Source organism: Trachurus japonicus, chromosome 4 (assembly GCF_045865225.1).
Source record: "Trachurus japonicus isolate A0001 chromosome 4, Traja_1.0".
Classification (NCBI taxonomy): Eukaryota; Metazoa; Chordata; class Actinopteri; order Carangiformes; family Carangidae; genus Trachurus; species Trachurus japonicus.
The window spans coordinates 4241683-4257779 of NC_140910.1; the positions used below are offsets into that span (position 1 = coordinate 4241683).

The 16097-nt window shown below is 42.1% G+C and overlaps 1 protein-coding gene across 1 annotated transcript; it reads left to right on the top strand.

The window, feature by feature from the left end:
• Positions 1 to 397: 397 nt before the first annotated feature.
• LOC146988301 (desmoglein-2.1-like) lies at positions 398 to 15426 on the top strand. Its single transcript, XM_085773495.1, has 14 exons — positions 398 to 546; positions 4668 to 4796; positions 5112 to 5267; positions 5429 to 5570; positions 6340 to 6500; positions 6643 to 6777; positions 6923 to 7108; positions 10440 to 10873; positions 11350 to 11492; positions 12125 to 12346; positions 12769 to 13005; positions 13237 to 13367; positions 13524 to 13778; positions 14140 to 15426. Exons 1-14 carry the CDS (start codon positions 505 to 507, stop codon positions 15295 to 15297), a joined length of 3531 nt encoding a protein of 1176 aa, XP_085629621.1. The 5' UTR covers positions 398 to 504; the 3' UTR covers positions 15298 to 15426.
• Positions 15427 to 16097: the final 671 nt, after the last annotated feature.

Consider the following 16097-nt stretch of genomic DNA (forward strand, 5'->3'; position numbering starts at 1 on the left):
TTTCCACTGTGACAATTACATACACTCACTTCACATGAGCACCCAGGCTTCCCATATCTGTAACTGTGAATCACCTGTTGCTGTTGGAGCCTCTCCAACGCCTCCAAGCAAAACTTTATGATAATTGTTTTATTGCTCTTATAAAATTTTGTCTGTACTTGTTGCACCCCTCTCTTCCTCTCCAACCCAATTGATTTACTCTCACAGTGTCACCTGTAGAGCCTGTACACCTGACTGCACACCTGATAGGGTCTCACCTGTTCCTCTTCCTTTTGAAAACGGTATCAGTATTCACAAAGGGCTGGGCCCCCACAGCCTCACGATCTTAACAACGCCTCTGCTTATCTCAACCCCCACCCCCTGTCACCTTCCAGAGAATCTTTCGTGCAGCACTCCTCCTCTCTCATAACCCTCTTCCTCTCTCCATCAGCTCACATTCAGTCAGGAACTCTCGTAAGGACTCTACTTGTTCACTTGATACGGATAGCGGCCTCTGCTCCAGGCATGGTTCGGGTTTCGTGGCCCTTGTTTGTGCCACTGCTGGTGGTGAGTACTGAAGGAGGTGTGCTCTGTAACAGTGTGTGAGGAGTGAGCGAACCTGTAATGGTTCATGTTTGTAGACAGACATGTTAGTGTTTGAGAAAAGGTATGTGAGGGAGGTGAACTCTCCACCCGGAGGTAGATTCCTTCACCTTAATGCTATACATTTAGGTGTGTTTGCTCCTCTGTTTTAGAACAAACACCTGGCTACCATGGTAACACGGAACAGGGCTGTGTAGACAGAAAGACAACAACAACTTGTTTCTCCATAATGGCTTCACTTTCTCCTTTCTCATGTGAACTAAACAATGTGTTTAGTTGTTTAATGTGTTGAGTTCACATGAGCTGTTGAATGGTTGGCTTTTTTTTGTCCAAGTTGTGTCTCTGTTCTTTTGTGGCAGAGTGCTGGAAATCTGAAACCATGTTTAATCTGAATAAGAGGGGGGGAAAAAACAAATGTATTCATATCACTCAGTGGAAACACACAACATTCATTGCTACTGACTCTAAAAACAGTCATTTCTACTTCGCAGAAAATTGTGAAAATGAGATGTGTTTCTGTGTTTGTCGTCTTTCTCTTCTTTGTGTCATGTTTCATTTCACAGACTAAAATTTATAACCAAGTAATACTGATATATAGCTCAGTGGGTTGAGCAGGCGCCCCATATGCATAAGAATCTGGTGGCCCTTTTCTGCGTGTCATTCCCCCTCTCTCTGCCTTCCCATTTCCTGTCTGTCTCAACTATCATATCAATTAAATGCAAAAAGCCCAATATACATACATGTATATTGGGCTTTTTGCATTTAAAAAAGCAGCTATATATAGCTGTTAGCTATAGCTTAGAGTCAGAGCTCAGTCTGACTCTAAAACGTGACACACAGGTTGACGACATGCAGGTCACTCTATTGGTCAGAGCAGGGGTTCCCAAACTTTTCAGCCCGCGACCACCAAAATAACGCTGCCATAGACAACCCCCATCCCTGGAGGCGATTAAAACATTCAAAAACAACAACAAAAACGTGCACACAGGGCACATGCACTAATAGTCGTATCCACACACAGGCATCACAACAACACAGGATATGATTTTACATATATCAATTTAATTGCTGACCAAACATTTACACAGGAGTTCAGAGGCAGTGAACAGTCTGACATAAACCTGATCTCAGTCATCTGCTTCTGTTTCTGTCTGAGCTGATTGGGGGTGATTTAAGTCAGCGCCTCATTCAGACTGGACAGGTCTCTGCAGGCCAGTGTTTTTCAACCTTGGGGTCACCTGGTATGTCAAGTATTTGATTAAAAAAAAAAAAGACTGAAAAATATTTTTTTAACTAATTAATATTCTTTTTAAAATTATGATTAAAAACAACACGCCAAGGTTATTGTGTTGGATTTTTCATTATAGTCTGTCCTGTAACGCTCCGTTATTATCTCATATGGTGAATGTGCAGGTCCACAAGAGCGTTTTGGAGTTGTTGGATTGTCTATTTGATCAGTTTGAATCCCATGTGCCTCCGTAGCGTAGCTCTGAGCAGCTCACGGCTCTGCTCCACCGTTCTAAAAATTGCTTGCGCCAACAATTAAAGGTAACAAACCTACTCCTAAAACTATAGGGATTGTGGCTATGGGCCAATTTGCCAAAATGTTGAACTATCCCTTTAACAATACAGTACCTCACATGTTGTATTGTATTTAACATCATAAAGTGAACACAGCAAATGTTTTGGACACTTAAAGTGCACATTTATCTGGTAGTGCACAGAGCCAGACAGCTGATAATATACTTTTTTTGTGATTTGCGATGTCAAAATGTCTAAATCAGCTTTTAATACATAATTTCTGTGTGTGTTTTATATTGTTTTCTATGTTTTATACTGTCTTATAAAATGGGGTCATGAGCCAAACGAGGTTGGGAACCACTGCTGTACTCCAGTACTGTACTTAAGTACATATCCAGAGGATTTGTACTTTAATTGAGTATTAGATTTCTTTGGTACTTATTAGTCTTACTTGAATACATTTCTAAGACAAATATTTTTACTTTTACTCAAGTTAATTTCTAGGAAGACTGAAAAGTACTCGTTACTTTCAGGTCTGCTCTTTTTTTTCTAAAATACTATTGGATACAAGCTGTGTTTGTCAAAGAAGGAAACCCTAACCCCTAAAAGCAAGCACATCAATGCAGGTGGTTTCAAAGAGTTAATTCTCAGAATCAAGAGTTAAAAGGTCCTTAAATTCATTTAGAAAAAAATATAGTAATTCATTGATGTGAAAAATAAGAAATGTACTCTTACTCTTACTTTTACTTAAAGCAGAAGTAAGCGATCCGGTCGTTTTGGCTAACTTCCTGTCAGCCGATGGAGTAGCAGTCCCCGCCCTCGTCCCTGCATCACCACATTCACGCGCATCCCTTGGCTGCACACACAGCCCTTCATGCCGTTCTCTCTCCTCATTGGATAAAGGTTGTAGGATACAAGGAAAGTTTTCTCCTCGGCTTACAGCAGAGTAGAGTGACTGACAGACCCATGTTTCGAACCAAACACTCTATAAGTGATTGCTGTCAGAAGATATAACTATTTAAGACTTATATTAACACAAACATTCCGCTTACTTCTGCTTTAAAGTAAATTTAAAAGCATGTACTTTTGGATATTTAAGTACTTTCAAAAGCAAGTACTTTTACTTCTAACAGAGTAAATTTTGACCAGTAGTATTTGTACTCTTACTCAAGTACTGGGGTCGAGTACTCTGTCCATCTCTAACAGCATGACACCGTTTATGTAGAAATAGTCAATCAAAGGAGACAAAATATAGAAATAGCTGTCTTGACAATGTCTTACATGAATGATAAAGATAGTGTGAGTTTTGTTAATGCCTAAAATGCCACACACACACACACACACACACACACACACACACATACACTAATGGAGCTGCCATATAGTCTGGGGTCGTATATCTTACACAACTTTTTGGCCATCAAGGTATTCTGGGGTTGTATATCTTACACAACGCTTTGGCATGCAAACTGGAGGAACTGATGTGTTTTGCTCAATGGTGTCTTCATGGTGGTTGATGTCACTCATGTGCCGCTCCTTTCTCAGGAAGCTAAAAGTCTGTCTGTTATCCTGACTTGCCCTCACTCAGCTATGCGTGGTGGGAGTGGCAGGGTGTGGTGGCCTCTTCTCTGTCTGACCACAGGCTGCTACAGTATCTGACAGGTGGATGCTTTTACAGGTGTCTCCACTTGGCAGAGAAATGACAAAAATGTTAACAAGTTACAATCAAACGCAACTCTGACCCTGATAGCAGCTCAGACAGAAAAGAGCTCAGTCTGACTATAAAACGTGACACATGGTCTGATTACATGCAGGTCACTCTCCATAAACTGGCAATTACAATATGTTTCAGTGTTAATCTCGCCTAATGAGATGGTTTAATTTTGGAGACAGGCACTCAGAGATCATGCTTCACGTTTGGACGTGATCTGTGAGCCTCTGAACACTTATGGTATAAACATTTTACATTTTATTTGATTTCAGGAAATCATTTCATGACCTTGTTGACCTTTTCTTAAATTTGTGTAACTGAAGCTTATGATCAACACAAGACAACACGCAGGCTAAGGCTACGTCCATGCTATATATTTTTTGGTTTCAAACACATCTCTTTTTCTACATTTTCACTTCCTGTCTACAGGACTCTGGAGTTTTTCGGCACAGAAAATGGAGACGCAGTTTGAACTACTGCTTTGAAATGAAAACATAGTAGTGCTTAGCGTCATACACACACACACACACACACACACACACACACACACACACACACACACAGCTCAAACCAGTCCAGCTTCAGCAGCTCAGCCCCTCTCATATTCATGACCGTCACACTGTGGTACAGTACAGTCAGTAGTGAACTGTCTGTACGGCTGGCCAAAGAGCCAAAGAGCTGATGGCAATAATGTCCATCAAATAATAAACCTTTAGATGTCCAAATGATGGCATCATTCAAATCATCAAACAATAAACATAAATCAGACAGTGAAAAATTAACTTCTGCAGGAGTTTCACCTGTCAAGTAAAGGTTTAAATTAAAATAATGGCATGTATTGTGTGTGTTCCAGCTGCATGCTGTTGTTGTGGTGAAGCTCAGCTCTGGGGACAGCCTGGTGAGAAAGAAAAGAGAGTGGATTCTGCCTCCGAAGCTTATGTTGGAGAACAAAGACTACACTCGCGAGGAATCAGTTGCTAGGGTGAGTCACTTATCTCTACTTTAACCACGTAGATTCTGACTGGAGGAAATGACAGGCTCCTGAAAACAGAAGAAGGCCGAAGCGTCATGCTGAGATGATCCAGTTTGTTGTTTTTGTTTTTTACTGAACTTGAATATTAAATGTATGAAAAATTGTGTAAGATGGAGAAACAGTGGCAGACTACAGCCCAGCTTGATTTTGGTGTGAGCAGTACTGCTCCTTATTACGGAGGATAAGAAACCGGTTTATAAGGATGGGAGTGTGTGTATGTGTGTGTTTCAATAAAATGATCTTGTCTTCTATTTTGTGTTTCAGATTCGATCTGATTTTGAGAATGATGTGAATATTCGCTACTCATTGGAAGGCAGAGGTGCAAACATGGATCCCTTCCACGTGTTCATCGTTGACTCTAAAACTGGATTCATTCAAGTGACCAAAGTGCTTGACAGGGAATTCATTGATATGTACAATGTGAGTGATCCATGGCAGATTCTATTTTGCGGTATGATACCCAAATATCGCTGCTTTTGATATTTAACATTGAGACAATAATATTGGAGTTGTTGGGGTATACCTGCAAAGACATTAGGTAAAGGTGACATAAGTCATGTGTTTCTCTTCTGGTCTTTCAGTTGTCGGGTATTGCTTCATACAACAATGGCTCACAAGCAGAGAAAAGAATTGACATACGAATAAAGGTTGTAGATGTTAATGACAACGATCCAGTGTTTGGTGTCCTCCCAGTGGGGGAGGTGAATGAGCTCAGCGCCACAAGTAAGTGTTTCTGCTTTTCTGAATCCATCCTGATCTGTCATGGCAAAGTCAGGCTACGCAATTCTAAATGCAAAATGCAGACCAAGCAAAGTGTATAGACAATATACCTGTTTACCACTGTTACACCTTTGAACTATATCACACAGGTTCAGATCTTTGACAACGGATGAAACTATGAGTGCTTTGCATGCATCCACACTGTATCTTCAGAATAGTCTTGATATGCTCTTATCACAAATGGAATAATGACTTTTTATTCTCTTTCTTCTATCTTTATTTACATTTTCAAACAAAGACCATTCACAGATTGAAAATATTGAATTGGATAGTTCAGGATTTCTATAGTCAGCTCATTAGTGAAAGTGGATTCAACCTAATGTTGATCAAGGAGGGATTTAGCGTATAGGAGCTTCATTCTGTTGCTCAAAACCAAGCCTTTACTATTTAGTATTTAGTTGAACAAACCAAACCATCTGGAAATGTACATGAAATCATCCAGTGTGAAAATAGATTCCTAAACTACTTCAACTAATGACAAAGGCAGGTAACAGCTGAAACAAACAAAGTTATTGAGTATTTGACAATGGGCCAAATTATCATACAACATCAACATTAATGTGAAAGTCTTTTCTGAGTCAGTCTGTTGCTTATGACCAGGAACAAAATGAAATGCAATGAATTCAGAATCACATCTGGCTAAAGACAGAGGGCTGTACAAACACAACCTGTTCAGTTTCATCACTCTTGTTGTTTCACTCTGGTCTTACAGAAACTGAAGTTATGAAAATCTATGCAACTGATGCTGATGAAAAAGGCTCTCCGAACTCCCAGATCGCCTACAGCATCATATCTCAGGAACCAGCTCATGCCATGTTCTCTATTGATTCCAATGGGACCATCTATGTCCAAAAGGAAAGCCTGGACAGAGAGGTAGGTCTATAGTATGAACTAGAGAAAAAAGTGTTTTCTTTATTTTTGAAATAGTCGGTGTTCTTTACTTAATCACCCTCTCATTGTACAAAATGATGGTGGATGTGTGTGTGATTCATTTCGTAATGATTTCGCATTTCAGACGGAAGATACCTACGTTCTCACTGTGAAAGGTCAAGACCTCAATGGTGAACCAGAGGGAAGAATTGGAACTAGCACAGTTACCATTAAAGTCCTTGATGTGAATGACAACCCTCCCACTCTGGAAAAAGATGTGGTAGCTTTCTTTCTCACAGTTGTCTAAATTTTTCTTTTATTGACAAAAAAAAAGGTTATTTGAAAATGTGAATGTGCTCATGATAGAGAATATAAACAAATCCAACTGAAAGTAATTTGGACCTCATCACATGTTTCACTTGCAGTTTGAGGCCAGTATTGAGGAGAACACTGAAAAAGTGGAGGTGATGAGGCTCAAAACAACTGACCTGGACCTGGAGGGGACAGAAAACTGGGATGCTGTGTTTGATATTGTGAAAGGCAACGAGGCCGGGTACTTCAGCATCACAACTGACCCCGACACCAACGAGGGTATCTTAATGCTCGACAAGGTACTGCAGCTTCTATTCAAAAGAAATGTGTGCGTGTGTTGTGTTTAATACAGTAACACTGTTATTACACTTATATAGACTATTTTTATATAGGCCTAGCTATTGAGCCAGATGTTATGTAAGTATTGTATTCTTTGATTTCTCAAGTTCATTTAACACTGTCTCCAAACACCCAGTTCTTAAAGGTACAGTTGGTAAGTCGACAAAAGTGAAAGTAAAGTATGCGACTTGTTCGAAAATTTCAAGACAATACACGGTCAGGTCCCTCTATGAACCTCTTCCACAGGGTCCTCTGGTCCTGTTCACTCTGTGTATGGCCAGCACACCAAGTGGGGCATGTGTCAGGAACGAGCAGCAACATGAACTGCCTCCACCTGAACTTAAAGGGATACGCCAACATTTTTTTTTTTAAGTGTCTTGCCTCACTCCCGAGTCCATGACAAGCAGATAGACACTGTGCGTGCAGTAAAGAGAGCCCGTATCGCCCGTAATTAGCTTAGCTCAAACGCTAAGTGTATCAGTAATGTTAGCCTGCCTCCACCTCAAGTCATCAGAGAAACTCTTCAGCAACTCTAAACGGAAACCGGCGGGCCGATCTTCGTCTCAGAGCTGACAAAACTCTCCTGTAAGGAATCTTGAGCGGTCAAATGCCGGTAACGGGACGAGATGGGTCAAAATGGAGGGTTCAAGCAAAGACGGTTTATTTTGGTTCAAGCTAGCTACATCAAGGGTAGGTTAGCTTCCTATTTCAAAGTAAAAGCACAAATTCTATCGTCATGGTTTTCTGTATGTAAAAGGCAACGGCTGTTTTATTTTGTGAAAGTAACCGGAAGTAACCAGAAGTAACCGGAAGTGCGTTGGTCACAACGGCTAGCTTGAGTAGCGCCGAATTCGTCCAAACAAAATTGTAAACCGCTGGTATTTAGACAAATTAACGACACACTGCTGATCTAAACGGCTACTTTCTCACCTAAAAATGTTTGAAATGTTGATAAAGTGATATATTTACAGAGTTTAGAGCTAAAATGAAATCAGCTTCTGACTGCTGATTTCGGCTTGGGTAGGAGGCAGGCTTACACTACCTATACACTTCCAGCGTTTGAGCTAAGCTAATTACGGGCGATACAGCTCTATCTCCCTTGTTACTGCACGCACAAGGATGGTATTTATCTGCTGGTCATGGACTCGGGAGTGAGGCAAGACATGAAAAAAAAATGTTGGCGTATCCCTTTAACAGAGACTTAGTAGATATTCACTGACTTTTAGGGCATATTCACACCTGTAAAGTCTGATAGTTCACTTGCTTTGGTGCGGACCACATTTTTTTTTGACTTGGTGTGGTTTGTATTCACATTGCATTTTTTTTTTTACAAGCGGACCAACTTTGTAAACAAAAGCGCATGTCCCCCACAGTCGCTCAATCATTGGATAAGAATTATCGTTGGGATCTTCCACGAAAAGTACACAATGGAGGTCATGAATGCGTTTCTTGCTGCCCTTTTAGTTTGGTATTTCCAGTTGCATCTGTCCTGTGTTTATTCGTCACTTGGACAACCTCCTTATTCCTACATTGTCAAGGACAAAGATGTGCAAGACGGCTACTAAGGATGCACACCGTTAACTGATAACAAGAACTTTGCCTCCAGTCATATTCCGCAGCAAAAAATTACATGGGATTAGGCTACTTAGCCTACGGTAGGCTATGTACCCGTTATGCAGCAGTCCCCATGAAGGATCGTCAGACAACAAACACAGACGTATGCATGTGCGTCAGGCGGATGGTGCGCTAAAAAATAAATAGGAAAAAAAAAGAAAGACGGCGCTGTGCTCGGCTCACAGGCTAACTCACCTGAGCTCTGCTGTTCCTCTCTCTTACAGCTGGTGTTTTGGCTGCAAGAGTTCAAAATGTGACGATCTAACCTCCATCTGAGCAAAGATCAGTTGACCTAGAGCACAGTGCACTGCACAGCTTTAGCAGCATGTGTGTATTACAACAGCAAAAGAAAAAACATTGTTAGCCTAATCATCGTCTCAGGATGGATGATTGCGTTGCCAATCGGCATAAACCTAGTCACAGACACTCAGAGCATTTAATTCCTATCAGTTAACGGTTATTAATCGGATAACGAGCTTCTGTTATCAGTTTTTTAAAAAAATTAAGAATATGCATCCATAACGGCTACGGGTGCGTCCTCTCCAGCATCTGATAAATGTTTTCCTCTGACCAAATATCAAGGAGGCAGCGTGCCTCTTCTGTCCATGTTGACCCACGGCTCATCTGCATTCACACCATACACAAATAGCACCAGGGTTCTTTTCGGACTGTGGTACGGACCAAACAAGTGAACCGAGCCGAGCAGAGGTGGTCTCGGTTCACTTGTTTGGTCATCACCAGCGTCTGGTAGTTTGTATTCACACCTCCCCAAAAGGTCCGCAGCAAGGAAAAAGTCAGTTTCAAGTTAACTAAACAAGCCTGGTGTGAATACGCCCTTAGAAGCCTAGGCCTACTCTAGAGGCAGGCAACATAGGGAAACTGAAGTGATGCACACTTCTGAATAGCCTACCTATGTGTGTTCTTGAAAAGTAAACTGGTCTCTGAACACAGGTGTCCTCTATCAGAAGAGACAGCATTTCTTCAGCTCTTCTGACGTCTGCAGTGAAACACTGCATGTCTCATCGGTCAGTGGTCAGTGGTCAATGGACTGTTTAATGCTGCAGTCTGACCTGAACACAAGGAGCCTGGACAAGCTGGTTAAAAGGGGGCTGGGACGCTCAGGACTGTTGTTGAGACACACATGCAGTGTAGGAAGCAGGACGTATTAGACACCAACTGTCCTCTTCACAACACTGAGGCAGGTCAAAGAAGCAGCTACAGCAGCAGCAGGAGATCTTCTGTCCTCACTGTACAACTATCTCTCTGTCAACCATCCATCTATCCATCTATCCATCTATCCATCTATCCATCTATCCATCTATTAGGGTGTTTGGAAACAATTTTGGTCTGACCTGTCACTTGGGATTTGTGTTGAGTGACCCATCGGCATTGCCCCTGACGGATTAACCATCTGCATCATGAATGTATGCAGACCTCTCAACAACATGAGGGGCTAAAGATGCTCAGCAATTTGGCCAAGATATCATTCTCATTTTATTGACAAGAGTATTCTATAATGTATGCACAAAAAGTGAGTGCCATGAGTTAAACATTATAGAGGTATAGAAAATCCATTGTTCATCTTACTGGATTTTGGGTTGAATATATTGACAAATACGAACAAACACAATAAACAGGACCACAAAACTGTCATTAATATTCTGTGCTATTTCACAGGCTGTGGATTATGAGGATGTGAAGGACCTTGAACTGGGACTTGCTTTGAAAAACAAGGCTCCATTAGTAGCTGGAGTTGGAGTTGGAGTTGGAGTTGGAGTTGGAGTTGGAGCCGGAGCCGGAGCCGGAGCCGGAGCCGGAGCCGGAGCCGGAGCCGGAGCCGGAGCCGGAGCCGGAGCCGGAGCCGGAGCTGGAGCTGGAGCTGGGGGCGGAGCAACTGGTGCAACTGGGGCAACTGGGGCAACTGGGGCTGGACCCAAAAAAAAAGAGTATTTAATCAAAATCAATGTGAAAAACCAGCCTGAGGGGCCACGTTTTAACCCCGCAGTCAAAGCCATTCCCATCTCAGAGGGAGGCTCTGTCGACATTAAAGAAGTTATTGCCCGCTACCCTGCAATAGACGGAGACACTGGGGAGCTAGCAGAGAATGTCAGGTCAGTATCTACGCAAACACACACACACATGAATTGCTTTACAATTCAATATGTTTTTAACATTAAATAAGGCTACTTTATTTTATGTCTATGTCTTTTTTAAGGTGCACAATTGGTCAACTTTAACCAATTGTGTGAGTGCCATTGGAAATTTGGATGCCTGATATATACGTTTCTGGGGGGGGGGCGTGGGGGGGGTTAACAGTTAAACACTTGAAAACGGAAATTATTATTTCTGAACCCAGAGCCTTATCCCAAAGGTATCCCAAAACCTCAGTAAGAAAATCAGGTGTTACTATGCAACCCTGACCTATCTTCTTGGACTTTGCTTTCTATGTCCTGTCATACATACATGTTTTATGCTTCCAACTGTGTTCAATGCTCTTGCCTGTCCAACACTTTGCTACTACTTGTTCTTGAAAAGTGCTATGTAAATGAAGTAATACAGACTTACTTAGAGTGCATGTCCTCCGTAGGTATGCTAAGGGCTCAGACCCAGGCAACTGGCTATCTTTCGACCCAAAGACAGCCGATATCAAACTGAACAAGATGCCTGACAGAGAATCTCCATACCTGGTCAATGGGACATACTTCGCTAAAGTGCTCTGTATTACAGAAGGTATGTTAGAGTTAGGGTTACTCACTCCAGCATCTCTCTCCTCCAGCTACAGATGTGTAAACAGTAGCCTATACTTAGAAGTAGGCATAATCTAAGCTCTGCCTCTACAGACCACAATTTAAGTACAATATTACAATTACAATTCCCATTGGACTATATAATTCTGAGGTAATGTTTGCATTTTAAACAAAAAGCCTGTCCAGCTGCTAATTAAAACTAGAGTTAGGATGCCTTCTTTGAGGACCACCAACGGCAATAAAATAGAAATACCTGATGACACAGAATGGGTTATCTCCTGGGACTTTGGTCTTCATGTGACTTGTATTTTTCCAGCCTATTCATATCAAACAATGGCTTTTTATTTTACCTATTTTGACTGTAACTGTCAGGGTTCTGTTGGTTTTCCTTTTATGCACTGCATTTAAATTGCATTATATTTTTATTGTAGTATCATTTCACTACTTCTGCCTCACTGTGTGTATTTGAATTTGAATAATTAGGTTGTATACCTATGCACAGTTTAATCTGAACCATAACAGGAGAGTGAAGCATTTGCCTCTTAATTCATGCCGGATGTTGCAAAATGACCTGTTTTTATCTTCTTCCTCTTCTTTTTCTTTTTTTTAACATAGACATGCCTGCTAAAACAGCCACTGGCACTGTAGCCATCCAGGTGGAAGATTTCAATGACCACTGCCCTGTCCTGACCAGTAATGTCCAGACTATGTGCACAACGGCTGATGCTGTAGTTGTGAGTGCCAGAGATGAGGATGTCTTCCCCAACGGAGCTCCTTTTGAGTTTGTCATTATCCCAGAAGGCTCTGAAGGAAAGTGGCAGGTGGAGCGTCTTAATGGTGAGAAGAGAGTATTTCTGTTTGAGCGATACAGCAGTTTGAGTTGAGATGACGGAGAATGTTTAAAGAAAATACTGACTCAACTGCTCAGTGGTAATGATGTTATTTCATGTAACAGCAGGTGATAGTTTAACTAACAGGCCTAAAATTCTAACAGTTTTTTAATAAATGTATTGATAAATATATATATATATGAGTTGCATCAGTCTATAGTCAGAGCCAGCAGTTTTCCACATGCTCTGGACCCTGTTACCCCTGAAGACTTAAATTGAAAATCCTCTGAAACTGAATTCAAATGGAACCTGGAAGTGTTCAAAACATTTGAGACCAGTAGACTTGAAGAAGACCCAGGACCTTTTGTTGCCTTCAGAGTAACACATGTTAATTTTCTACACTTTTCATATGTTTGTATGGTTTTCCAGACACTGCAGCTATCCTAAGAGCCCAGGAGCCGGTGTGGCCTGGTTTCTATAAAGTGGAATTTGTAGTGAAGGATAATCAAGGAGAAGCCTGTCCAGAACCACAGAAGGTGGCAATCTATGTCTGTACCTGTGAGGAAGGAGATGAGTGTGGGAACAGGGCTGAACAGGTCAGCCTTGGAGCAGAGTTTGGGCCTGCGGCACTTGGAGTACTGTTCCTAGGTCTTCTGCTGCTAGCACGTAAGTATGATGTGGTACTAATTCTACCAAAGGGTTTTGCGATAAGACAATTAACATCTTCACTCTAGAGACAGGCAAAGCTGAAGTCATTTGCCTGATGCTTTTATCCTCATTAACCTAACCTCATTATATTGTACCAGGCAAACTGAGACAGCCAGTACCACTGCATTTCCCACACCACGCTGCATGGAGCAGTTAATTCTAATTAAAACATTGCTGTTGTTTTCACAGTCATTCCACTGTTGCTGCTCTTCTGCCAATGTGGAGCGGCTGCGGGTCTGCCAGGGGGCTTTACTGAGATGCCTTTTGACACCAAATCACACCTCATTAACTACCGCACTGAAGGCCAGGGAGAGAACACGGTAGGATCAACATACTGGTTGAACATTGACATACACACTGGTCACTTGCTATTGAGACCAAATCTACTTAATAGCTTTGTTTATTGATTTTTGGCCACTTGGCAGCCAAAAAACCTTTGAATCTGTTCTAACATTTGGATCCTTGGTCTATTTAAGGAGGTGCCACTGATGAACATGCCAACACAGATACTGGCAGTGGATTCTGGCTTCGGTACCCAAGCTGGACGACCAATTATAGAGCAGTCGACTGTTTCCATGGAAAATGGAGGCTTTTTTACAGGCCAAAGTGAATGGGAGATGATCAACCAGGGAGTAACCAGTGGCATCTACTCTGAGTATTCAGCAGGAGGTGGAGGAATTTATGATGGCATTGCTCTCCCACACTACTACCTGGAACAGTACTACAGTCAGGTGAGAACTCACTAACACCAAATATGTAAATAGAAAAAAAAGATTAAAATTTGATAAAAGTGATAATAATAAACTCGGCTGACATCCTGTTGTATTTAGGGAGTTTAGGCTGCATGAGACTGTGAGCTTCACACCAGGCAAAACAGTTTCTTTGCTTTAACCAAACATGGATTGGCCAACATGTGTTTCTGGGATTTCTAATGAGTAATCAGGAGATTTGTGTATTGTATAGAGTTTTGATGTTATGATTTGAGAGAGATTTCTACATTTCCTAGAAGTCTGTATCAAAAATGAATGTGTACACTCAGTACAAGGGAAACTTATGTAAGATAACAAGGTGTTTTTTTTTCCTTTTCAACAGAAGGTAATGAGTGGAAATGAAAATGGAGTGAAGGATGGTCTGTTGGTCTATGACTATGAGGGCCAGGGCTCTCCTGCTGGCTCAGTGGGCTGCTGCAGCCTCCTGGAGTCTGACAATGACCTGCAGTTCCTCGATGACCTCGGACCAAAGTTTAAGACGCTGGCTGAAGTGTGTGGAGGCAAGAAGATCCAGACTGAAGTCAAACCGGTGCTCTCCCCTCCACCCAGTACCACGATCAGCACTCTGACCTCTGGGTCTAGTTTGATAACTGCCCCACGACTGTCCCCTCCACCCAAGGTCCAACCAACCATCTCCACAACAGAGCAGACAGTGGTTCAGGGGATTTCTAAGCATTCTCAGATAGTAAAGGAAAGTATGTCTACAGTGAATGGGGCAATAGCAAGTCAAGGCCAGATGCTCCTGCTACAGCAACAGCAGCCTATGTACTACACCACAGCCCCTATGCTTCAACCAATGCACTATGTAGTCCAGCCACAGGTTCAGAACACCATGCTGCTGGCTGAAGCCCCAGCCACCAACCTGCAGGGCATGGTACTGGTGAATGGTACCCACACTGGACCCGCTCCAGGCATGGTGGTTCAGGGTCAGACTGTAATGTCTAGTGGACCATCCCAAGGCACCAGCATGGTGCTGGTGGAGTCGAGCGGGATCCAGGGAGATGGTGCCAACCTGTTCCACACTGGAAACCTCTCCCCAACCCAGCCCATGATGGTTGTGGAGAGCAATGTCCCTACAGGGACCATGAAAGTGCTGAAAGGGAGTCAGACCTGCTTTGTGCAGGGGGGTACCCTACAGCCAGGAGGGCTTTCAGGATCTCAGAGAGTCCTGATGGTTGGAGGGGCAACAGGCAGTGGAGGGCAGTTGGTGCAAGAGCAAGGGGGGCTTTCAGGATCTCAGAGAATCCTGATGGTTGGAGGGGCAACAGGCAGTGGAGGGCAGTTGGTGCAAGAGCCAGGAGGGCTTTCAGGATCTCAGAGAGTCCTGGTGGTTGGAGGGGCAACAGGCAGTGGAGGGCAGTTGGTGCAAGAGACACAAGGTCTGTCCAAGATGGGTAACATTTCTCATACCTCTTCCACCACGGTAAGCGCAACCCCAACCTACCGCAAGGTGGTTAAGGAGACCAGAGAAATTCATTGAGCAATCTTTGACTGTACGCTTCTTCCTGTCTCCACTGCTATGAACTGAGCATAACCCACTGCAGGACAGCTGTCTACAGAATCACCATGTCGCATCCCCTTTTACAAATAATAATAATGGCTTTCATTTATATAGCGATTTTTCCAACACCCAAAGCGCTTTACAGAAACCATTATTCATTCATACCACATTCACACTAGTGGTGGTAAGCGACTAAATATCTGTCAATACATTTTTTATTATTGTTTTAACTTTTGCCTAGTGACGCAGAATGTTAATATTCACCTGTTGAAATTGCATCTTCATGCTATGATATATTTTATCTTATCTCATAAATGTTGAATTGTCTTAGGTCTTACATGGTTACATGCCACTTTGTTGTTTGTTTTGCACCAATAAAAATGAATAAAATGTTAATCTTCAGTGTTTAGGTTTTTTTTATGAGACTTTAATGGTAATTCCAAAATACATGGGATTCTAAATCTCACCCTTGTTTGGGGATGTAACCAAACTAATAGAAAATTGTCATAATGGCAAGAGAAGATGGTAGACATTTTTGTGCTATCCTGTGATTCCCAGGCAGGTGTTGTCACTCTGTCAGTATAAAAACGCACTGTAATAGAAAGACACTACAACTAATATTGTTTCCAGTTGCCAAGAAATACTTAAAGTGAGACGGTTTTACTCAAATATTCAGTTTCAAAATATTTGAAATTGAAGATTGGAAGAAAAATGTGTTCAGAAACAGAGCAAAACACTCCTTTTACATGGTTTCATCTGTTTTATCTGTTAAACATCTG

What these genes read in the sequence shown, in the direction of transcription:
- LOC146988301 (XM_085773495.1), top strand. Translation starts at nt 505, where the DNA reads ATGGTTCGGGTTTCGTGGCCCTTGTTTGTGCCACTGCTGGTG. An exon ending in AGTGCTCTGTATTACAGAAG is followed by an intron (nt 11,493 to 12,124) that starts GTATGTTAGAGT and finishes TTTTTAACATAG; the next exon opens with ACATGCCTGCTAAAACAGCC. An exon ending in GCAGGTGGAGCGTCTTAATG is followed by an intron (nt 12,347 to 12,768) that starts GTGAGAAGAGAG and finishes ATGGTTTTCCAG; the next exon opens with ACACTGCAGCTATCCTAAGA.